Source organism: Delphinus delphis, chromosome 1 (genome assembly GCF_949987515.2).
Source record: "Delphinus delphis chromosome 1, mDelDel1.2, whole genome shotgun sequence".
In the NCBI taxonomy this organism is placed as follows: domain Eukaryota; kingdom Metazoa; phylum Chordata; class Mammalia; order Artiodactyla; family Delphinidae; genus Delphinus; species Delphinus delphis.
The window spans coordinates 73,953,174-73,978,497 of NC_082683.1; the positions used below are offsets into that span (position 1 = coordinate 73,953,174).

General features: G+C 41.2%; 1 protein-coding gene across 1 annotated transcript in view; it reads right to left on the bottom strand.

The window, feature by feature from the left end:
• Window positions 1–613: 613 nt before the first annotated feature.
• LPAR3 (lysophosphatidic acid receptor 3) overlaps window positions 614–25,324 on the bottom strand; it is a 69,664-nt gene continuing 44,953 nt past the window's right edge. Inside the window, exon 3 of the mRNA XM_060006262.1 lies at window positions 614–1,393. Within this exon, the coding sequence (XP_059862245.1) occupies window positions 1,062–1,393 (332 nt within the window). The 3' untranslated portion in view covers window positions 614–1,061. The remainder of the gene's footprint in view (window positions 1,394–25,324) is intronic.

Here is a 25,324-nt window from a genome sequence, read left to right on the forward strand (position 1 = left end):
TCAAACTTCAATCCACAAGTAAAACAAGTAGTGGAAACATGTCAATAATTGTGGATAAAATATGAGGTGTGAAAATTATTCTAAATACTAAATCTGACAAGACACCAGTGGCATGGAAGGAACTGGAAAGACTCATTTAAGCTCAAATTTGATCCTATATGCAAGGAACTCAGCCCGCATGCTAATATACTTTTTTACCCTGCTGAATGTCTGTTTTCAAACAAATCACCTCTTTCTATTTTAGAGCACAACAGGTCATTTCTACAACTGTAGTCCTAGATTGGAAAGTCTGGGTGGTCAGTGAATTTATTTCACCATCACTGTCTGTGATGTCTTTAAATACAAATTCGAAGTGTGTAAATATACAGGTGTGTATACACACGCACGCACACTGAGAGGACCACATCAAAGCCTCTTTTTCTTTTTCCCGCAAGAAGAGTTTTTAACGTTTACCTTTTTTGTTATTACTTCAAAGTAAATCTTTTTCCTCAGAACGTTCTTTCAGTTAAAAATCAAGTAAATTAATCTGGAGCCCTGACTGGTTTGTTATTCTGAGATTCCTATTGAACACCTAGCTACTGGCCATGATTTGTTTGAGGAGAAAAACATCACTGCTGAGGCATTTTTTAAAATTTCAAATGCATGCAGAAAGAACTACATAGGCTTTCCAAGCAGCTACATAAGGTGGCTCAAGTAACATTTTTATTTATTTTGGCCTAAGCCCTTTAACAGCATCCTTTGGAAACACAAAGAGAATGGCTACAAGACGGTGGCAGAGCCCGGGATGCATGGCCTGGTGGGCGATGCTCCTAGGGGTTCACAGGATGTCAGGCAGGAATCCACCGTGCTGCCTTCCCTCTTTCTGTGCGTTTTCTCTAAATGCATCGTATCCTCTCTTTCCTGCCCATGCTTTTAAATGATGAAAAACAATTTAAAAAAAAATTTCCCAATGATTCATTCAGAGCTCAAATAACACTGTACGCGGGCTTAGTTGGAGACAGGTAACCATTCTGAACAGTTCTCCCAGACGAAGGCTGGGCCAGGCAGAGGGACATTGAAGCCTAGGAGCTGCTCTTGTTGCAGACCTGGCCTCGGTTGCTATTATCCTCCATATACTGGCTGCCCCCCGTGTCGCTCTGGCTGAGGACCACGGAGGGGATGTGGGAGGACCGCCTCTCTGGGTTCTTCTCCTGTGAGAAGCAGCAGAGCATCCTCTTCATGGTGCTGTACATGTCCTCATCCTTGTAGGAGTAGATGATGGGGTTCATGACGGAGTTAAGCAGCGCCAGCAGCAGGAACCACCTTTTCACATGCTGCACGTTGCACCACGTGCAGTTCAGGCCGTCGAGCAGCAGAACCACCAGACCTGGTGTCCAGCACACGACAAAGGCCCCTGGAGGGAGAGAGAGGAAGCAACAGGCACTCAGACCTCAGGCTAATTATTTGGGTTTCTTCTCGCCCGGTCTTCGGTCAGTGGTGTCAAGGGACCTTGAGGATTTGTTCTGACAACTGCAAAGCAAACTTCCAGCCTTCCTCTGAGCATTTGAGACTGGGCTTCTTAGAAGCAAACAGACTCTTAACCACGTTCCACTTCACCTTCTTATCTGCTTACCCAGGTACCGTAAGTAGGGGCTTACACTTATCTCTTACTTCTTGAGCACAACACGGACCTTATTTCTGTTTGTTCTCCAAATCACACTAGGAGGCTGTGCAGTCATTATCCACACTCTGCAGGTGAGAAAACTGAGGCCAGATCCCAGGGTCTATGTGGGGAAGCCTCACACACTTAACCCTGCACTCTGCTGTTCTCCAAATCAGACGTTCCAAATGCTCTCCTGAAAATAAGATGCATTGCATCTATGGGAGTCTCCTAGGCTTTTAATCAAGTCACCTGCTCAAAAACTGTATTCTTTACAAATCCATGTTGCTGCCAAGTAAGCACTAAATTCTTTTTGACATAGTCATAGGCCATCTGCTTAATAATCTGTTCTAGGCCGAGATATTTTTGTCAGAAACAAATCTTTCTCTTTCACGATGAGATATCAGTGTGCTTTTTATTAGCACATTTATTTATTTAGCATAATTTTAGCACCAATGGCACATGAAGGGGGGTCTGTTCTGAGTCTCTACCCACATGATCATACTTAGCTTACCTCAAACTTTCTGGTATGTTTTTCCTAAAATATGAGACACATGTTCAATTTCCCTACTTAGTCATCGTAACAACAGATAACAATGACAGCTAACACATCAACGCTTCCCTTTATTAACTCATAGAACCACACTCTGAAATAGACATCATTATCGTCCTCAGGAAACTGAGGCACAAGAGAAGTTCAGTAACTTGCTTACAGGCCAATAGCTTGTAAGGGACATTGAAGTTTGAACCTAGGTAGTCTTCCTCCACAGGCTGTACACTGGGCCACTATGGGACCTGCCTCCATACTGGGACGTGGTTTCTTTCTCCCAAAGTCCTTCTGATTTCTGAATGCCCTTACTTATCCACTGAATAGTCATTGTGAGGTTTCAATGTGCCAAGAACTGTACTAGACAGTGAATGAGGCGAAGACCATGCGGTGCGGGAACAAAAGGGCTAATGGGAGAGATAGAATGAACAAGCGAGTCTGTGAACCGTATCACCAACTAGTTACTCTTCCTGGTTAGAGTCAGACCTGGACAGTATTCCTCTTGGTGCTTTATCTTCCTTCTGAGAGATATAATAATAAGCAAGTCAAGAATTATAAAGAGGCAGTATGAGGCCATGAAACTCCGTGAGCTATGGGGTCAGACAGCTACGCCCAGCCCCTCACCTTACATACTGCTAGTGAGGCAAATTACTCTTCTGAGCCTTCATTCCCTTGTTTAATAAGAATAATGATCCCGACTTACGAAGTGGTTGTTAAGAGTCAGAGGTAATGAAAAGTGGTGTCTAATACCGTGCTGGGTTCACTCAGCAGTGGTTATCATGAGATGCTCTGTCAAAGACATCTGCCAAAAGTAGACGTGCAGGAGTTCTCAGGGGGTTTCACTTCCCATTTCATAACTACAGCTCTCCAATGGCCCCCTTTTTTCTCCATTCTGTATTATTTTTGGTTTGGCTGACATATGTGAAGAAAGAAGTGAACTTAGAGATAAAATAGCAGGGATTTGGGTCCTAATTCTTCACTTACTGTACAACTCTGGGAGATCCATGTCATCGGTCTGGGCTTCATCTTCCTAAACTGTAAATTGAGGATGTTAGGCAAGTTCTGGGTTTTTCAAACTGTGGGCCAAGGCACCTTAGTGAGTATGCAATCAATTTAATGGATTTGGAAAAGTTTCTTTTTATTTTTTTAATGAAAGAATGGAAATGCAAATGGAATGGAATAGCTCAGAGTATATTACACAGACCAAGAGAAGTATTGTTTCTTGAAACTTTTGTTTCAGTTTTATATACTATATTTATGTGTGCATTGGTTATAAAATAAAATATTATTTTTGACTGCTGGGATTAGTCAAAAAGTTTGAAAAACACTAATTTAGATAACCTTTAAGGCTGCATCCAGCTCCAGCGGTCTGTATTTCCCGTAGAAGTAACACTTTTGTTCTCTCTGCCATTTCTGAGACAGGGTTACTATGTTGTCAGGAGGGAAGAACTAAACAAAGCAGACATCAAAAGCTGTAGCTACCAACTTTGACGTGAAGAGTCCTTTCTGTGTGAGATTGCAGAATTCCAAAGAAATCCTAGTGGGAGTGTTCCAAGGTTTTTGTTTTAATGGGTAGGAGGGAGAAATACTGATAAACTTTATACTTAGTTAAATACGCATGTCAAAATTTAATAGTGTATATAACTTCCAAACCAATGGAGGGGGAAGGATGCAAGTAAAGAAAAGGAAAAAAAAAAGTCTCAATGCGTAAGAAAGGAGGGAAACATAGAAAAATGGGATAAAGAAAAAATTAAGATGCTGGAAATGAATCCAGATAAGTTGATCCTTGAACAACACAGGGGTTAGGGGCGCTGACCCCTGCACAGTCGAAAATCCGTATATAACTTTACATTTGGCCCTCGTATCTATGATTCCACATCTGTAGATACAACCAACCTCAGATCAGATTATGTAGCACTGTAGCATGTATTTACTGAAAAAAATCTGCACATAAATGGACCCGCTCAGTTCAAACCCCTGTTGTTCAAGGGTCAACGGTATACTAATAAACAAAATCAATGTTAATTGTACAGTTAAAAAAGTGAATCTAAATAATTTGATGTCTAATATTATAACCATATGTGATAAAACCATGAAGAAAAGCAAGATGATTAACATGAAATTTATAATATGGTTATTTCTACGAGAGAGGGGGCCACCAGGATAGGGCACAAAGGAGGTTCTAAAGACACTGAAAATGTTCTATTAAATTGGGTGGCAAGTGCACAGGTGTTTTAAATTTTTAATATTCTTTTAAGTGTTATTCTTTAAACTTTACATATATCTTATATAATTTTGTTTGAACGATATATTTCACACACACACAACAGAGAAAAGGATAAAAGTAAATTGCCAATATGTTTTCCTAAAGACTGTTTTTAAAATTGGATTTTTAAAAATCATTAAAGCTTTTTTCCCTAGCATAAAACTCTAGTTTGGATTAATCAGGGGACCTAAACACTCTAAATAAATCTTCAAATTGATGCCCTGTTTGTCATAATGTGGTACTTCACATACACTTTCCTTTTGCATTGAATTTCATAAAATAATTCATTCAGTCAACACTGACACACTTTTCACTGAGCAATGGTTATACACCAGGCACTGTTGTAAGCATTTTATATGAATTAACCATTTAATCCTCATAGCAACCCTTGGAAATAGGTATATATAAATATATATAAATATATAAATATATAAATATATACATATATATATATACATACATATATATATATATATATATATATATATATATATATATATATATATATATATATATATATATATATATATAAAACCCTCATTTTAAACCTGAGGAAAGTGAACCACAGAGAAATTGGTAACCTGCTCAAAGCCATGATAAGTGGAAGGGCCAGGATTTGAACAGGCAGTAGGGCTTGTGCTCCTGTTCATATGCTAGGCTGCTCAGCAGTGAGCTGCAAAGGATATTATTTCTAAAGTAAGTGATGGGGAAGGGGGGAGGGTACTTCTGACCTTTAAAGTCCCGTTCATAGAATATCATACCTGACTGTGAAACTGCATACAGTATATCACAACCAAGTCATTCTTTGCTTTGCTAACAGAAAGAATTTCTGGCAAAGGAAGGAAGGAAGGGAGGGAGGGAGGGAGGAAGCGAAAACGATGAAGAAGGAAAGAAGGAAGGAAGGGAAGGGGAGGAAAGAAAGGAGAAAGAATTTCAACAAAAATACAGGTAAGAAGAGCAACAAAAATCTGCCGACCTGGGGCTTCCCTGGTGGCGCAGTGGTTAAGAATCTGCCTGCCAAAGCAGGGAACAAGGGTTCGAGCCCTGGTCCGGGAAGATCCCACGTGCCGTGGAGCAACTAAGCCAGTGCACCACAACTACTGAGCCTGCGCACTAGAGCCCGCGGGCCACAACTTCTGAGCCCACGTGCCACAACTACGGAAGCTCGCGTGCCTAGAGCCCGCGCTCCGCAACAAGAGAAGCCACCGCAATGAGAAGCCTCCGCACCGCAACGAAGAGCAGCCCCCCCCTCACCGCAACTAGAGAAAGCCCGCGCGCAGCAACGAAGACCCAACGCCGCCAAAAATAAATAAAATTTATTAAAAAAAAAATCTGCTGACCTTTTCTTTACACCGTTTCCAAGAACAACAAAAGGCAAGTCTCTGACAGAACAGCCGCCACACACTGCGCTGCTGATGGGTACTTCAGCGGTGCCGTCTGAAGTGATGATTGCACTCCAAGCAGGAACCCTGGGAAACTGCAGCTCCCCAACTCCTCCACCAGCGGCCAAGCTCTACCTCCAAACACATCTCAGAGCGGGGGCACAGCTTATCTAAACATCTCATTCATTGGGGATTTTTACTGTATGTCAGCAGCAGCAGATATGAGGTCCCCAAAAACATTTAAAAGAGAAGAAAATGTCAGGAATGGTTTTGGCCTTGGGAATCCGTCTTTTTGGAGAATACTTGGAGAATGTGGAAGATGTCAGAAACATACAAATGTTTCTGTCTGTCCCAGTTCTTAAAAGAGGGGCAGAGGGTACATCCTGAGAAATATATACCAGTCAGTCCCTTATCAATTTCCAAAAAATTCTAGAGGAAAAAACTAAGATGAATGTTTTTTGAGTATTTAAACTCAATGCTCAGACCAAGACAGCTGGGACCAAACAAGGCTTTCAAAGAGACACATGCCAAGCCTGGATCTTCCCCCCTCCCCCCTAAATCAGGCATTAACAAGTAAGAGCAGATCTAAAGGTATCTATCTGGGAACTGATAGAAGAAATCAAGCATGTTTCTCTTGGAAAAGAAAAGGCAAAGGAAAACCACATTATGTTAACTATCCCCAAAGACCTGAAGGGCCATCACATAGAGAGAAGCATGACTTACCTTGAAGGTCACCCTGAGACAAGCGGAAAAGTACCAAAAGGCAGAATTTGAAGGTAAGACTTCTTTTTAAGAAAATGAAGCTATTAGGAGAGGAATTTGTTGTTCGGCAGACAGAGAGCCTCCCTCGGCCAGGGTATTTATTTTGCCCAGATCATCCTGAGATGTACAAAGGGAAGAGATTTTTCCTAAATGAGAGAGAGAGGGTTAAGTGGCTTCCGAACTCTTTTCCAAGTAGAAAACTGCTAAATTCTACAAACTATGAGTTTCAACTCCCCATAAAATTCAAACAAATTTGACGTATTGGTTTCCCAGACACCATTATCAGACAGTATGGCTAAAAACTGATTAAGATGAATTCTCTGAGCTACCAGTTCCCAAAGCTGGCAGGCCATCAAATTCCCAGGGGAGCTTTTTAATAATACAGATCCCCCGGTCCTAGACCAGAACCAATGGTCAGACTGTCTGGGGTGGTACATGGAAATCTGTAGGACTAAAAAGTTCCCTGGGTGATTATGATGCATGGTCAGTTTTACAAACCATTTTTCTATGCTGACCAAAATGGTTTAATCAAGCTGATACTGTCAGCAAAACTGTAGATTCCATACACACTTGGCAAAAAGTCATGGAAAGAGAAAGGGGGCAGAATTCTTTAGAACAAGAAAATCACCTTCAGATCAATATCTTCAGCTTCTATTTGGAAAGAATGTTTGAGTACATCTTATGCATAAATGAAATGTACAAACACTAGCAGGGAAACTAGTCTACAGGCAAGGCATATACTGTCCTCTACTGGCCTTGGTTGGCGCTCTGGTTCGCCCTGCCAGGAATGCCTTCCTGGCTCCTAATCTAAGGTCTACTTTTCATTCTAAGCTTAGCTCCTCCACTGGACCTTTCCCATATGTCCAACCCACAGTGACCATTCCCTCCTCTCAACTCCCGTGGCATTTTCCACTTACAACATCCACATGGCACTGGGCATATTACCTGCTTAATTCCACTCTAACATTTCCCAAGAGCTCTGGGCTGGGCAGTGTGCTTAGAGCTTTACATACACCCATTGTTTAAAACTCATGGCCCTGTGAAGTTGCCACTCTTATTTTCCGTCTCACGTATGATGAATTTGAACTTCAGAACAGCTCAAGAGTTTGTCCTAGGTTTAGTCAGAAGCCAACAAATAGAAGAGTCAGAATTTGAGCCCAGGCCTGATTCCCCCATGCAAACTCTTGACCGTTGTGCTGTTCTGAGGTAGTTTTTAATATATATGTCCTGTCTCTTGGGCCCATTGCAAGCTTCCTAAGCATGTAGGCTGTGCCTCATACCTGTCTGTGTCCTCAGAATGAAGTATAGAGCTCCATACTCAGTAGCAGAGAAGATGAGTCCATTGAACATAACTGAAGTTTATTAAGAGCCCACATGGGGCCAGGTAACGCATTAGCTGCAGCACTTGCTGATGCAAACAGTGCGCTGTCCTGCCCTTCGGGCACTGACAGGCAGGGGACCAGGATGTGATGATTCTGATTACTGTCCAGGAAGGTTTCAGGTGAAATGACACTCAGTTGAGCTGAGTATTGAAGGTCAAGAATGACTGTGCAGAGGTGAGAAATAGCAATGATGTACTTGGGGAATTCCAAACAGTTTAGGATGGTTTTAACCCAGGAAGGTGACTAGGGAAGTAAGATGAAGTCTGAAAGATGAACATGGGTCAGACCCGGAAGGGCCCTTTGGGCAGTGCTCAGGAGTTTGGATTTATTGCATAGATCACACCCCATAAGTCTTTTTCAACCAGGAGTTCATCAGGTGAATGCCCTCAGGTATCCATGGTATGTAATGAATTAACCTCTCTCCCAAGCACCTAGAATGGTATGAGTCATACACCATCATGGGAGGATTAAGAAAATATTTCTAGGTTCCACAGTTCATAAAGGAAACCTAATGAGAAAGGTTAAGAGCTGAGGTTTTTCAGGCTCAGTTGCAACTCATCAGTGGCTTGTGAAATCAGTTTAGTAGGTTGCAACCAGCTTTTTTCTAAAAAATAAAATAGAACAGAAAACATCAGGATACATCAAGTATAGTAATGGTATGTTTCATGAAACTTGTTTCAATTACACACAAAAATATATGTATGTATTGGGCCATGATAGAGAATGTACATTATTTCTCACTGTGGGGTCCTGATTAAAAAATAAAAATTGAGGGCTTCCCTGGTGGCACAGTGGTTGAGAGTCCGCCTGCCGATGCAGGGGACAAGGGTTCGTGCCTTGGTCCAGGAAGGTCCCACATGCCGCGGAGCGGCTGGGCCCGTGAGCCATGGCCGCTGAGCCTGCGCGTCTGGAGCCTGTGCTCCACAAGGGGAGAGGCCACGACAGTGAGAGGCCCGTGTACCGCAAAAAAAAAAAAAAAAAAGAAACCTACTTCTATAGATCATTATTATTCTTTTTAAGTAGAGGATGACTTCCCAAAGAAAATCTCTTGTTAAACTTCAATATCAGAGCTGCTCTGACTAAAGAAGGAGATGAGGTGTGGGGAGTTGACTAAAGATCTTCCTGGAGAATTCACTCCCACCTTCACACTACAGTACTCCCCCCGCCCCCACTACACATACATACACTGAGGCACTTCTGAGGAACCCCTGGGAACCTCGCTGACCTAGGTTTGAAAATGACTGCTGTAGAATGGTAGTTCTTGGAAGATTTTTAGTCAAGAGCATGGATAAGTCTTATATTTTAAAGCAAAGCTGTGTCTGAGTGCTCAGGATGGAATGCAGGTATGTGACGCTCCCCCTGCATCACAGTCACCTGGGCTGACTGCTTGAAATTCAGATTTCTGGGTCCCACCCAGACCTACCAAATGAGAAACTGATGAAGGTATGATCTGGGCATCTCCGGTTTTAACGAGCTCCCTGGGGAATGCTTTAGTAGGGTGAAGTATAGGACCACTGACCTAGGCACAGAGACTCCTTTGAAGACCAGCTAAAATTCAGGTGGAAAGTCTAAGGATCTGATGGAGTTGGTGAGATGTAGCCAGGTCAGCAAGGTGGTAAGGAGGAAAACCTGTAAGACTTGATGTATAAACAACTGGATCTAGGAAGTGAGGGAGAGGAAAGAATCCAGGGTGACTGGGTAGTGGGATTCTGATAACCAAGCGGGAGAGAGAGGAGGGACAGGCTTAGAAGGAAGAGATGGTGATTCAGTTTTAGGCATTGGGCACTTAGAATATCTGTGGCTCCTCCAGGCATAGAAGAGTAGAAGGCAGCCAGAAATGTGGGTCAGAACTCTGAGAGCTCCAAATTGAAATGTTAACTTGGGAGTCATCGGCAGTAGGTGGAACTGAAGCCATATGTTCTTTCATTAATAAATACTTACTAGGCAACCACCTGCCATGTGTCAGCCACTAAGAGTGAATGTCTTCCAGATGATTACATTTGAATAACAAATATAACATCCTTCTAGTGCCACGTGACAGGTCAGTTATGTTGATAAGAAGCAATTGTTTTTTTTTATTTTAATGATATTCTATGTTCTTTCAGTACCTGTTTAAGAGACTCACTAATAGTCCAATTAGATTACCACTGAGCTTTCCTCTAGTAATTCAACTAGTTTCAGTGCTGTACTCAAAAACCAGTATCATGAATTCGATACAAGTTTCTAAAGTCTAGTGAATCATACACTAGAATATTCAGTTAAGTACTGAAATGATATTTAATGACTGCAATTTAAGGTAATCAGAAACATCAAGTTAAGGAATGTCTAACACTTCAGAAGAGACAATTACAACTGAAAATATTGGTGACAAGTGAAATCAAAAATCTTTCAAACTCCCTAGTCAATATTAGGCTGAAATAATCTACAACCACCATCCCCCTTATCTGGAAGTTTTCAAAACATTTCAAACAATACTCTGGTTAACACCTCATGGCTACATTATATGAAAGAAGATATACACATTATAGGAAAGAATACCAGTCCATATGGGAGAAGGGCCCCTCACTGCAATATATTTAAGATAGTTCTTGGGGTTTAGGTGACAGACGAGATGTATAGAAGATTCAGACCTCAAGTTGTATGACTCCTGTTCTTTAGGACTCATACTTTTCTATTCCATCTAGTTAGCCTTATTTTCCTCTGTTTAAAAATTCACACATACAATTAAAAAGAAAACTTGACATGTGAGTGGCACATAAATAAAACATCCATAGTGATAAAAGCAATCCCTCACACACAATAGTCTCACTTTGGCACACGGGCTACTCATTTCATCAAACAAGAGGATATATTTTAAATATGTTCACTCTGTTATTCTTTGTTTTTAATCCAGGAAAAAACAGCAGGGCACCAGCAATAATGCTAACCTACTAAGCCACAGGGCTGTCTGTTTTACTAAAATAGAAAATTACAACTCTATATAAAAATCAGGCTAGGAACCTCATCCTATGGAAGCTCTCTTCTTATTTGAAAAGAATTTTAAAAGTAAAATTTTAAAGTTAATAGTTATTCTTGGTTAGAAGTATTACAATGTGTAAGTTACATATTAATAGAATACTCAAGTGAAAATGCTCTTATGATACTAAAGAATTTATTCAATAATTTAAAAATAACACCTCCAGATGTGGTTTGCATTCAAATTCATACTCATTTACCCACAGTGTTTTAGAAGTCCAATAATTCAGAAAATAGATTGTCACATATGTGAAAGGAATGAAAATATATACCTTGAGAAAACCTGACTTATTTTTACTGCAGAAAACAAGAAACACTGAGAAACTTCAAATAGATGATGAGCAGTTAAGCATTCCACAAATGATTCATTTAACACAGTTGTTACTACCGCCGTATCTTTTGACTCTAACAACTGCTTTTAGACACTTGTTTCAAATTTGTGGCCAGCTTTGGAAAGTTGAAATTCTTTGCTGCCAAGGAGTTATGAGATAAAATTTAAAGCAGAGGCGTACTAGCTAGAACCACAGCCTAGACCTAATTGTAGTGTCTAACTCAGGGCTACAGCTGGAAATCATAAACTGCAATAGTAAGAAAACACCATCTCCACCTCCAGATTCCTCTTTAAGCACCGTATGCGTGGACCTACAGTACCTCAGTACCTCACTAACTATTATATCAAGGGCTCTACAGCATCTAAGAAAAGGTGTGAGGTCAGCAGCTATTTGCCTGGTGTAATCGTAAAGACTGACAGGTCCCAGCTAGCCTGCCCAAGGATCTGAACTTCTTTCTGCTGGAGTCACTCCTTTGAATTAGGAAGGCCTGCACCTTACCTAGACACGAACATATTAAGCTGTAGGCATGAAATAATCTACGTATCACGTAAGCTGTCATCAGCATGGAGCAGGGTTGTGAGGCAATGCAAAAGGGATATCTTTGATGGGGTTGAAAATTTTGAAAAGAGTTGCAGCATGGGACAATGTACAGGGGAGCTGACCTGATAAGGAGACAAGATTCTAGACATCCAGATGGCACAAAATACCATCTTGAGCTCAGAGGAAGGGAACAGGATGTAGGAGACTTGACTCAGAGAGAGTTGGGCCTGGAAGAGTGATGGTATGGTATAGCTCAGGAAGTACAAAGTCCTGACTCAGGGCTACCCCTTTCCGTCCTACTCCCATGGCCGCCATCATTAAGTCACCATGCGCTTCTGAGCCCAGATATGGCCTGGAAGCCGTCACAGCACAGTGCTCAGCCTCTAGCAATCAGCTGGAATTTGCCCTTGAGATGACATCCACTTACCATTCCTATTATGGTAAAAAAAAAAAAAAAAGAGCATAGGCTAAAGATCAAGCAGACCCAGAGTTGAAATCCTGGTTTATGCCCACAGGCAAATCAGTTCACCTTCCTGAGCCTCCCTCCACTTCTTAGCTATGGAATGAGCATGAAGGATACTGACCTGACAGGGTTTTTTGGGAGATATACTGCGATAATGGGTGGAGAGTGCCTAACACAGAAGACACTCAGAAAATGTTCACTGTGACTGCCCAGATGGTGTCGGACACTTCCCCTGCTGTGCTTCCTCAGGCAATTTATGAACACATCTGGTGTGTTGCTGTCGTGTGAAAGCTTGCTGAAGTGTGAAAGCTTTGGTCGCTGTCGTAGGCCCACACCTGTGTGTACGCGTGCGCGCGCGCGCGCACACACACACACACACACACATACACAATTACACTCTATCCTATTTTGGCTACCCTGCTACACTGACATCCTCAGAGGAGATCCCTTTTGCACCTTCTTCAGCTTGGGATACACAGTGCTTGGCCATGTGCCATACACATAATAGGTACTTAATAGAAGCTTATTAAATGAAGAAGTAAGGGATCTTGATTCAAATCCAGACCCTGGACTAGAGTAATTTGAAAATGTCATTCTACGTCTCTGCCTCCCGTTTCTTCATCTGTATATTAAGGGATCTGGACCATAATGACCTGTAAGTTTCCTTCTGGCTCCTACACTGGCTGATTCTGAGTTTCACCTACAGCTTCCTTCTCCACATGCAGATGTGTAGATAGTCTGCTGTAAATCCACCCCACTAGTTCTGAAGTAGCCAGCTTCTCCAATAACTCATTTTGCGTTTGTTATGCTTTCCGCTACCAAGTGGGAAAAAAAAGAATCCAAGTGACAAACATCTACAGTTTCAACTGGCCAGGTGTATGAATCAGAGCGCCATTCAGAATCTGTCAAAATACCTTTAACTTGCTACTTTTGATCACATGTAACTTGTCCCTAAGCTTGTTGGAATTGGTATTTACCATAATTTGCTTTAAAGGAATGTAATGTGACACCGTCTTTGTTTTCTAAACACTTTTTTCAGTTTACTTTGTAATTTAGAAAGCAAGGCTAGTCAGAGCTCAGTGCTCAAATCCCAAGAATATGGCAATAATTACTGATGAACCTTTTAACTAGCAATACAGTGATGCTAGAGGTGCAAACATAGCCTTGTTTTCTAATTTTCTTTATTCCTCAACTCCTTAGCTGCCCTGCTGCCACGCTCCCCAACCCCCAGCCATGTCCTATTCATCCCAGATGCTCTCCTTTATCTACTTTTCTTCATTTTCTCTTTTTCTTCAGGAATTCTGCTTATATCCTATTTGTGATATAAGCATTGCTATCCCAGGACTGCATGCGTCAACCAACGAAAATTCATTGAGCCCCAAGAGGTGCCAATAATTGTGTTAATTACCCAGGACACAGATAAATAAGGTGAGACGTACTAGCTCTTTCCCAGTTCCTGATTTCACTGGTTCCTTCTCATAGTTTAGCTCCAGGTATACCCTTTGGAGAGCTTTTCCTTTGTGCCATATAAAGTAGCCTAGCCCAGCCATTCCCTAAAATATTCTTCTGTTTGATTTCTTTATATCACTCTCTGCACTTACCTTGTTTATTTGTTGACTGGTTGGTTGCTTCATTGACTAATTGCCCATCATCCCAGTTGGACAGAAAACATGAAAATGAGGACTTTGCCCATTTAACTCACCTACGAACACCTTTCTTGTATACAGCCCTTCTAATTCCCTTCTGGAGGTTCGGATTCCAGGAGCCTGGAGTGGGGCCCAAGAATCTGAATGTTTAACAGATGCTCCAAGGGAGTCTCATGCTCAGGATGAATGTGTGAAGTGCTGGATTTTATACAAACCTAGGTCTTAAAGTTTGATGACCATATCTGCTTACATCCCACTTGGGGATCCTTCCACTGAAAAGGAAAAGTCTTCAATTTGGATATACTCTGTGCACTCCTCTGTGAAATGTAATTTGGTGACAGTGAATGGTGTAGGCCTACAGGAATTTAAGAAAAGCCATTCTCCATCATATTCAAGAAAAAGAAAATTATTGGTAAAGCACAACCTGCTTAATAACTTAGTGAACAAACTATGTAATCAGAAGAAGAAAAAAAACCATTATTTGGAAGCATATTCTCAGTTTGCATTGAACAAACTTTCAAAGCTTGATAGAAGGAATATGAGGGAATGGGTGACTTGAGTATACAGTAAGGATGAAAGGAGAAGAAAGCAAAGTAAGGTTGGAGGACATAAATAGAATATGTATAACAGATAACAGTGAAAGAGACGATGGATACTGCAAACAAGGAGTGCCAGGAGTACACTTGCCAGGAGTGCCAAGTACAAGGAGATGCCAACAAAGTATCCTGTAAGAACCTGGAAATGAGAGGAAAAAGGTCGTTTTTTTAAGTTCAGCCCTATACCAAAGTCATCTTAAAGAGACATTATAGTTCCCAGACCTGCAACACCTTTTCTGAAATCTGACTGAAGGCACTAACATCTCAGAAGAAAGAAAGTCATCAGAGCCAGGGATGTCTAGAACGACTGTATGTAATTCAGAGGGAGAAGAGTTCTTGGTCAAGGTCAGCCTTTCTCATGGCTGGGATGTCTCTATTGTTCCGATTCTGTACAAAAAACATTTAATGGTAACTTGATTTGCCAGGTATTGAGTACCTAAACCTCTGGGTAATTTTATTTCCTCCATCCAAATAAATACGATGGCATTCTAGTTAATCACACACACACACACACACACACACACACACACACACACACACACACACACACCCACCCCAATCCAGAGACAGGACAGGCCAAAGGGAGGAAGGAAGGAGGCAAACTGGTTGTGGTGCCATGCTTGATTCACATTCTCCCCTCTGCCTCCTGCTGGCCTGAGGGTCTCCTCTTCCTCCTTTGAAAGCAGCTCCCTTGTTACCTCCTATGTGCAGCTTTCCTCAGACACTCCTCCCAGGCTGAGTCATATGTCCCCATCCCACATTTCCATAGGCTCTCCACATACTTACTGTCAAATCACACACCATTAGTAGATTATCCCTCCATCCCCCCAGCTGGGTTGAGAGCACCTGAAGGGCAGAGATGCTGCCATATTCACCTTGGATTCCTGACACCTGATTGGGGCTGGATGCTTAGTAGTTGCTCAGTTTTCAAGGAAGCAGGAAAGGAAAGCTGAAATGTCCCTAACCTACTGACCACACACACGACATATAAATATACCAATACCTTTGAGATCAGGCACTGTACCTTGGTGCTGCAATACCAGCAAGCTCAGCCAACCCCCCGTGCATTTTTCTCCCAGAGAAACTATAAACCATGTTATCATAGGTACCTGGGAAACCAAGGACTCCTCTTCTGATTTGGGATGGTTTATTATAATCTAGAACAGAAGAGTCTGAGGTTCTTCTTACAGTCCAAGTGTTTCCACATTTGGGTTAATCAAACACATTTAAGCCATATTATATCATAGCTTGAAAGAACTCTCTGTTTAAAAGGTTACTTTTACTATCCTATTAATCAAGTGAGATTAATAAGTCAAAATGTATAAATGACAATAAATAGTTTATAAATTGTTAATCAGTGAAGACGAAACATCCAAATCACATAAATATAGATGCTGAGAAAGATTGTTCAAAGTTTAAAGGAGTCTAGCTTTGAACTAGAGACTATCTATTTACCTTGGTCCGGGATATTGGGCACATCAAATACCCTAAGTTCAATAAAGGGCAAATAAATAAAGTCTGAGATACTGTTTCACTGAAACTGTGGAACTAAAGACATCGTGATACTCAAATAACAGAAAGCTCATCTTCTTATCCTTTAGCCCCTCCCCCACAGGAAAATATTAAACACTTCCTCTTTCAACATATACCTTTTTATTTTCCTGAAGCAAATGTGTTTATTTATTATTGGGTACAGTGAGTAATTTGATCTTTCAACCTAATGATATACATACACTGAAGGATTTACTAGTTAGGTAAACTCGGGTCATTTGCTTGAACTTGCTAAGCCTTGTTTCCTCATCTGTAAAACAGACACTAAAATTCCCCTCGTGGGGTTGGTGAGGCCCAGTTGGGAGAACAGATACAAGGCCCTTCAGTGCAGCATTTAGCACAGAGACATCGTCGTGATCAGCATCTCTTATGTGTACTCCTTTTGTGATCTGATATTTGGAAAACCTAAAACAGCATTGGTCAGAGGAGCATGTTAACAGCTCGGCTCCTAGCACCAAACTACTGGGCTCAAATCCCAGAGGTACACTTGCTTTGGGGTACCCTTGGGTGATTCTTATTTAACCTATTTAACCCACCTGTACCTCAGTTACCTTATCTGTAACATGGAGATAATAAGGACGCCCACCTCCTGGGATTGCTGTAAGGGCTACATCACTGATTATACATAAAATACCCAGGTCATTGCTCAGCACTGAGTGAGACATGATGTGTTAGTCATTCTTGCTGTTGACCCTGCTTTCCAGGTTTAAAGATGGTCAGAATCAAACTCCAGAGTGGGAAGATGCGGAAAAATACTAAGAAACTAGAGTTATTTGAGATGCAGTAACTAGCTGCTATTTCCTAAGTAATCCCATAGGGATAATGATTTTTTTCAATAAATTTAATCTTTATTTTTTAAAAATTAAGTCTTTTAGAACATAGCTGTATAGGAGGAACTGAGTGAAAAGACCTGAGTGACAGAAGTAGCCTGTGGAGTCCCATCCATTCAGCACATCTCTTTACAGCACTAGCAATGCTGCAAATATTTTTCATTTTCATGTCTGTTTTCTCTGCTAGACCATATGTACCTCAAGGATTATGACTAGATACAGCCAATTTACTTTTGCATTCCCAGTTCTTAGCAGAGTGCCTGACATAAAGCAGACACTTAACCAATACTTATTAATGAGTGAGTGATCAAATGAGTGAATTGAAGAATGGTCTAAAGATATATGTAGATATTTGTCCAAGTACAAGAAGATCTTTTCATCCTATCAGAGCAGAATCTGACTCTTGCATCACCAGGTAGGAGCCAACAGCAAACGAGAAGATAAATGAACGGGAGTGACGTCTATAGCCTGGAACCTCAATTTCACAGAACCTAGTTTTCACCGTGTGGAGGTTTTATTATGAATCCTCTCATTTGCTTGGCAATTCTAATTAGCCCAGCCAGAGCTAATGTACTGCATGAGGCTTTGGCAAGATTGTTTTGCTTTATGTAGATGATATACACCCAACCAACTAAAGTATTTAATGCTTGCTCCCAGTTCAAATAAGATCAGTCGTCTTCCCATACCTGCACAAAAATGTTGTCAATAAATCTAACAAACATTTTTTATAGAGTCATAGACTCTGAGATTCACAAGCGTTCTTACAGTTTGTCCATCTATCCTCCCACGTTGTGTAAGAATCCCTAAGTAGCACTACACATGAGAGTCATCTATCAGTTACCCAGCACCTCCAGCAAAGGGAAGCCCACCTGTATCACTAGGCAGCCAGCTCCATTGGAGAACAGCTCTAATTTTTACAAAATTCTTCTGATGATGAGTTAAAATATTCTTTCTCTAATTTCTACCCCTTGATCCTAGCTTTAACTTCCAAACTTCTAAAATATAATTCCTTTGTCTGAACACATATAATGTTCTAAAATAACTGTTATGTGCTCATTTCTTCTCTTCTTTGGTGACAATTCCCATTCCTTCATCTGTTCTGGATCCTTTCAAACCCCAGTCACTCTCCAGTAGGTACTGACTACACTGACAATATTCCTCTCAAAATGTGATGTCCAGATCTGGCCTTACGGTACCACTGTGGACGTCCTTGTATCCAGAGAAAGCAGCACACTTTCTTTCTTAAGCATAGATCCTTCACATTCCATGAGCATGGCTATGACCACACTCCCCTTTGGGACAGTCATACAGTGTGATGTCCTCGACACGGCAGCACTTCTGGTCAGTAAAAACCCTTAGTTCGTGCTTCCCTGGTGGCACAGTGGTTGAGAGTCCGCCTGCTGATGCAGGGGACACGGGTTCGTGCCCTGGTCCGGGAAGATCCCACATGCCGCGGAGCGGCTGGGCCCGTGAGCCATGGCCGCTGGGCCTGCGTGTCCGGAGCCTGTGCTCCGCAACGGAGAGGCCACAACAGTGAGAGGCCCGCGTACCGAAAAAAAAAACAAAAAAAACCCTTAGTTCTTTTTTTCCCCCAAACGTATATACATATATTGTTTTTAAGATCTTCCTTATTTTTTGGTTGTATAACTGCAGTGTGTGTGTGTGTGTGTGTGTGCGCGTGCGCGTGCACGTGTGTGTGTGTGTGCGTGTGTTTTGTCTAAACCTAACGACCGTATCTATTCTTATAAAGTGCTGTTCTCGCTTGCTTTGGCAGATCATTCTACTCTGTTGACAGCTGTTTGAATAAGGAACCTCCTACCTAACATATTAGCTATTCTTCTCTCTTTTTGCTACCTACATATTTTGACACCTGCAAGTAATGTTTCTTCCATCTTCTCTAAGTCGTTGCTACTTTGCTGGGGAAATACAGACCAAGCGCAGAGTTCTCTGGCATCCTTGAGATTCTTGCTAGGTTGACATCAAGCCTGTCCCTAATCACCAGGGCTCAGGTGTACCTGTTCAGGTACTGGTGAATCTTCTGACTATTCTATCATCCTGCCCACAGTTCCTCTTGATCACCAGAATACGACGTCCAATTAACAAAGGGCTTCTTGACATCCACATATACATACTATCTATAGCATGCTCTTATCTACTCTCCTAGCAACCTTATCACAAATTATAAACTGAGCTAATCCGTTATTTAATTTATGTGGTGTTTTACGAGCACCACTTCTTATTTTTTTAATTAAAACTCTATTCTACAATTTTGCTGAGCATGTAAGACTCTTCATCAAACATTAAAGTAGTTAGTTATGCAATATGAATTCATGACTTATCTTCTGACTTCATACAAAACTGCTCATCTTTGTAAAATACTCAAAGATCTTGTAAAGGTGGTCAGAAAATGAAATTTTAAAGTTCAAAACTGTTGTTTTTTTCCACATATACACCGCATCCTAGGGAAGAAGAATAACATTTCATTTACAGTCAGCCATAATTGCTCATTTGGGACTTTATTTAGAAAATTAGAACAAAATCTTAAAACCACAGGTCTCAAAATAAAGTCATTTCTGTGCTTTCTAATTGCTTCACTTCATAGGTGAGGAAACTGAGACACAGAGGGGTTAGTAAATCTTACTAGCGAATCATACAATTAAGGCTGATCTATTTAACGAATTAAAAGCCCTATATTCTTAAGAAAAAAAATAATTCTATCCCTGAAAGAAAAACATTTACTTTATCACTTATTTATTTAAAAACTCCCTTGATATGAACATAGCACTTTATTTAAAGAAAGACAGAAACTTCCCCCAGGTTGAATCTACATGGTCAGCAGATACGCCTTCCTGCAGGTACTGAGCCAGGTTGGGGCCAGTTAGGAGAATCTGGGGTCCTTTCCTATTCTAGAAAAAAACCCAAGTGACATCCACTCTGACAGAATTAACAGAGGGTATATGAAATGCCAAACTTAGGCAGGAGTTTCTCATCATAAAACATGGAAATATGGTGTGTATATATATATATATATATATATATATATATATATATATATATATATATATATCAGTTTGTTGCCACTGAAAAGAAAGGCTGAAATCTAATGGAGGTAACAAGATACAGAAACAGGAGGGTAGTGAGGCTGGGGAGAGTTATGTTCTTATTGGCACAAAAACTAGGGTGAAAACAATCTTATTTGGAGCTGGAAGAAAAATGGTGTGACTCAGAAACGGTATCCTTACAATACACGTAATTCAGTATTATCACATCTGCTTGTGAAACATCCTCCAGGGATGGTTGAACTAGATGGCCTTTGAGGTCCCTCCTGGCATAATAGCATGTGATTTTAAAATTCCCCCTAGAACACCAGTGCTCTATAAAACACAGGTCTAACACGTATTGGGGCATAAAGAGCATGAGGCCAACTCCTTGAGAAACAAGTTGCATTCATCTCCTGCTAGGGCAGGCTCTGGAGGCTAGGGGGCCAGTGGGGATCCTCAGAGCAAAAGGTATCTGAGGGTGAGGATCACTGTTGCCAACAGCCCTGTGCCAACAGTCTGGTTATTAGCCTCTCTGTACAAATGTTAAGAAATCTGTGCCACCCTGTATTGACGCCAGATCCATGGTGGATTCTTTCATAGGTCATCCTCTTTCACTGTGTACTCTACCATCTCTCATGGTCCCTTTCTCAATGCTGCCAGAACCTGCACTCATATATGGGTTACATGCCATGAGTTCCAGGCAATAGGACCACTGTCCACTAAGTTGTCCAGGCCAGAACTTGGGTGTCATCCCAAAGGACTTTTCCCTTCTCCCACCTTCGCATGCAAACAATCACCAAGTACTGTCAATTCTACCTCATTAATATCTCTCTAATGCATTCGTTTCTTTCCAACCATCCTATGCTTCCCTTAGATCGGCTCACCATCACCCCAAGCCTGCGTTAATTTAATAGCTTTCCAAATGGCCTTCCTGCCTCTACATTCTGCAAAGTGTGGTCAGAGATCTCTATATGAGTCAAGTCTGATAAAGCTGCCTCCTTGTTTAGGACATCTTCAGGACAAGTCCAAAGTCTACAGCCTGACCAGCAGGTCCCTGATGACCTCTCCCTGACTGACCCACCAGCCTCCTTGCTCCCCTCACCCCTTGTTCCTACCTTCTGTGTTACTGGCAGTGCCCTGAACAGGCCATGTTGTCTTTCGTTTCTGGGTCTCTGTCCCTGCAGCTCCCTCTGCTTCCAACACACTTTAAAGATCCATGGGCCAGTTCCTCACACAACTCCACAGCTTCCAGTGCTCAGTTTAATAAAAACAGTAGCTTCCACTTAATATGAGTGGTTCTGTTCAAGGCATTTTATGCATCCAGTCATTGAGTCCTCTCAACAACCCTTTGAGATAGGGATTATCATGTTTCCCTTTTAGAGATGAGATCCCTCAAAGCTGGGTTACGTGCCTCTTCTAAGTGCTCCCAGAGCCCCCTGTGTTTATCATAAAACTTACAATTATCTATTTTCCCAATCTTCTGCACCACAGACTGCAGGTCCAGAAGGAAAGACATGTCTGATTTTTGGTGGTCTCCTAGATGAAGCTCGGTGAATGACTGCTGAATTAATAAGTGATGACAGAGCTTGGTGATATGGTATAGGGTTAGAAGCACATGCCAGGAGCAATCTGCATTCAGATCTCAGCTCTTCCAATGACTAACTGTGTAACCTTGAGCAAGTCACTTAACTTCTCTGCCTAGAATGGGGATAATGATAATACACAGTTCAGGTAAGAGTTAAATAAGTTGATAGCTGTAGAGTGCTTAGATGAGTTCCTGGAACACAGAAGGACTATACAAGTGTTTGCTATTATTAGCATTCACGTTAAGGAAGAAACTAAAAGCGCTTGTAAAATGGAATGAATATCATTAGTTCAACTTTACAGGCAAGAGTAACTAAGATAAAGTGACAAACCTCAAAAATATGCTCGTCCTAGAATTAAACATCACTGCCCAAATACTTGTTACAAAGCATCAAGGAAACAGCTTAAGGATGGATTCCTTACAAAATAATCTCATCAGTAGACTTTTTAAAAAACAACAAAAACAACTAACTAACTAACAAAAACAGCAGATGAATGAGTCGGCTCTAACCAACTCTAAAGAGGAAATGATCTAGAAGTTTCAGAGCACACCACTTACTTACATAAAAGATAAAACTCCTACATCTGAGGAACAAATTTATAAGAAAGCTTTTGGGAAATGTTTCCTAAGACTAACTAATAGGACAAGCTCAGATCTGTGAGAATGGTTAGGACCAAAGAAATTCCATTTTACGGGGAAAATTTCCTGAACAATTTACTCACTGACAGTGAAAAAACTTTAATCCTCAGATCTCAACAGGGATTTAATTGTTTGCTCTTAAAAACAAAGCAGATGTCTTATTAAAACAATAATTTGATCTAAGAAAAGATATAACCAAAGGAATAGACACTGTGCCAGGATTTTGTGGAGTAACTGAGTATTGCATCCCTTGTTAGGGACAGTGTCTTTGCTTAGAGAATACTGGAATGGAGACCCCATTTGCTGAAACAGTGGCTGGTTTTCACCAAAAGAGACACATAAATAGAGAAAAGTTTCATTCGGAGTAGACCCTCTGCTGAGCAATCCAAAGCCTTGGTCCTCACGTCCGTGACCCATTTAAATACTCACTGGAATTTCCCTGTGAAGAAACAGCAGAACTTTTACTATAAACGTTATCCTTCAGTTCTCAACAATGATCCATTCTTTGCCAATGCTTGGCAATGAAAATAATACAGTATTCACTGAGGTTCCTATCTTTTCTTTCTAGATCCCAAGTCAAAAATGAATTCCTGAAACTCCATTTCCCATTTTTGTGATGGAGATTAAATCCTACTTAAAATGTAGCATAATCATGAAATTCTTTATTTGCCTGAGAGGTTTGGAAGAACAACCAATGGTGCCTTAGGACAGATAATGTTTGTTTTATTCATTAATTTAATAAAAAAATTTTGTAACAATAAAACCCCACTACAACTAAAAATCTGCAGAGTCCTTAGATTCCACTGAAGTGGAGTTTGTCCTTTAGTGGTAAAGAAAAATGGAAGACCCCCCCCCCTCCCCGCATAAGATTCTAGGAAATTCTCAGTGGCTCTTCTGTCATTCTCCAAGTACCCACCTCTACACTTTCAAGTTATGCAGTGTGTAGGGCATCATGTTTTGGGATTAAAATAGACACGTACAAGTCAAAGATTCCCTCTTCTCTGGTGACTGCATACCCCTCTCAATCTCTCTGTCTGTGTCTCAGATCTGTAGTAATTAAGTATCACATCCCTTATCCCTCTCTGCCTCTGTCTCTCTCTGTCATTCTCTCTTTCTCACTCTCCTTCACACACTCCATCCACATGGTTACACAGGCGAGGTTCCTGGCATACCTGATTCTACTTCTGACCAAAATTGGTTCCTTTGAAACACCTGACTCAGACTGGACCAATCAAAATCCCATCCATAGACCCCAGCTTCTGGCCAGATGTGAATGGTCTAAGGTTTAGCATCTGATTTCAGGCTGGGCCAGTTGAGTTCCATCCCAGAGAATATGTCAATAGGAGAGAGGGACCTTGATATACACACATAGGAGCTACTGGCTGCTATATTTTGCACAATCTAGATAGAAGTAGCTGAACAATAAAAAGCAGTTTGCAGAGGGAGATAAGAATAAAATAAGCACGTAGGAGAAACTCAGATGAAAAGGGAATAGAATTTCCTGGAGAACACAGGGCTTTCCAAGACCTGGTTCCAGGCCATTCCTTAGGTCTGGTGACCTACACATTCTTGGTTCTATGGCACTGCTGTTCCTCTCTTTTTCACTTCAGCTGACATGAGTTGGTCCCTGTTTTTGCAATTAAGAGGATAGTTAACAAATGAATGGAACTCTAAATTTAAGCATAGGGCCAGAAACTGAAATATATAGTTTCTTCCAGATATTTCGTAACCACCACAATCAGATCAATCATTTGCTGTAATTTTGGAGTCGCAGACAAAAGGAGTTCAGTCATTGGTCAAAAGCCAAAAAGTTCCCAAAGAGTTTGGGATGGGGGGAACATAATGTATGGCCACACAAGTGGTTTTAATGATGTAAATAAACTTGTAGAAATTATTTTCCTACATTTCCTTTAGCTTCATAAGTTAGAGCTTTGAAGAGATGTATTAAAGAAATGCACTTAAGTAGATTAGTTTTCATTTCTATAAAATGCAAAGTATTTGTGCAGATTTTAAACCTCATCAGTCTGTTTATTCATAGCACTCTTACAAACTTGTCATTTAAAAAAATTATCTGTTAAAGCACTTCTGAGTAAGCACATTTTTTCTTCATGCAGGTAAATGAGGGTAGACTTGGGAGTTCCTTTTAGAAGTAGAAGATAATAATAACAGTCCTATGTTTGAATTTCAAGTTCAGTATCACATTTGGCATGAATATCAAAATCTTCCAGCGGTGCTGCTTTGTTCACAGGGAGGTTTTTCTTGTTTGAGGCTTCTTATGTAAGACTCTTGGAGAAGGGCAAAGAAAGAAAAAAAAAGATTCGCCACATGTTGAGACATAGAGGAACTGGTACGCAGTCGACATAAACCATCCAATAAGCAAGGCTTTGGCCTCTATAAGCCTTATGGCCAGGCAGCTTCATCCTTTCCTTAAAAGATGAGCTCTAAAAGGAGGGGACCAAGTGCTGCTGCGTTTTTGCTTTCAGCACATCCTCTTTCATGCCCCACACAGCTACCCCTCAATCTCCTGGCTGCTGCCCTCAACCTTTGCCTGAGTCAGAGGAGGTGGGGCAGGGGTGACCCATCCTTAGACACAGGAGTAACTTCCTAGGCCTGGAGAGTGGAAGCTTCTTTCTGCAACCATCTTCCAAACAAACTTGCTTTTTGATTATGATTTCTTCTCTCCGGTGGTGTTAAAACACTTTAACAAAGAACTGGGTTCTTAGGAAGCAAGAAAGCGGGAGGAAGGCTATGTCAGTCATAAAAGTGTGTTGGTCTAACCTTCTCCAGGCTGGAGGGGCAGTGGGTCCGTTTTACACTTTTATGTTTCAACACAGGTAGTCTTACTGCTAGGGAGAGAGACTGTGTGAAAACTCCACATCTGCTGGACCCTGGCAGAGACTTGCTGGTGGATTTTAGCGGTTAGAATCCCAGTCTACACTAAGAGCATTGCTTTACTAAAGAGACATAAGCATTTCCAAGTTCCTTCACCTGAACATGGCCTTCTATAAAGAAAGTAAGTAGCTCAATTATCCTCTTCTGGAAGATCAAGAGTCAGTGAAGCTTTAGGGCTATTTCTGGAACCCACCAAACTGCTCCTTTCTCGGGCTT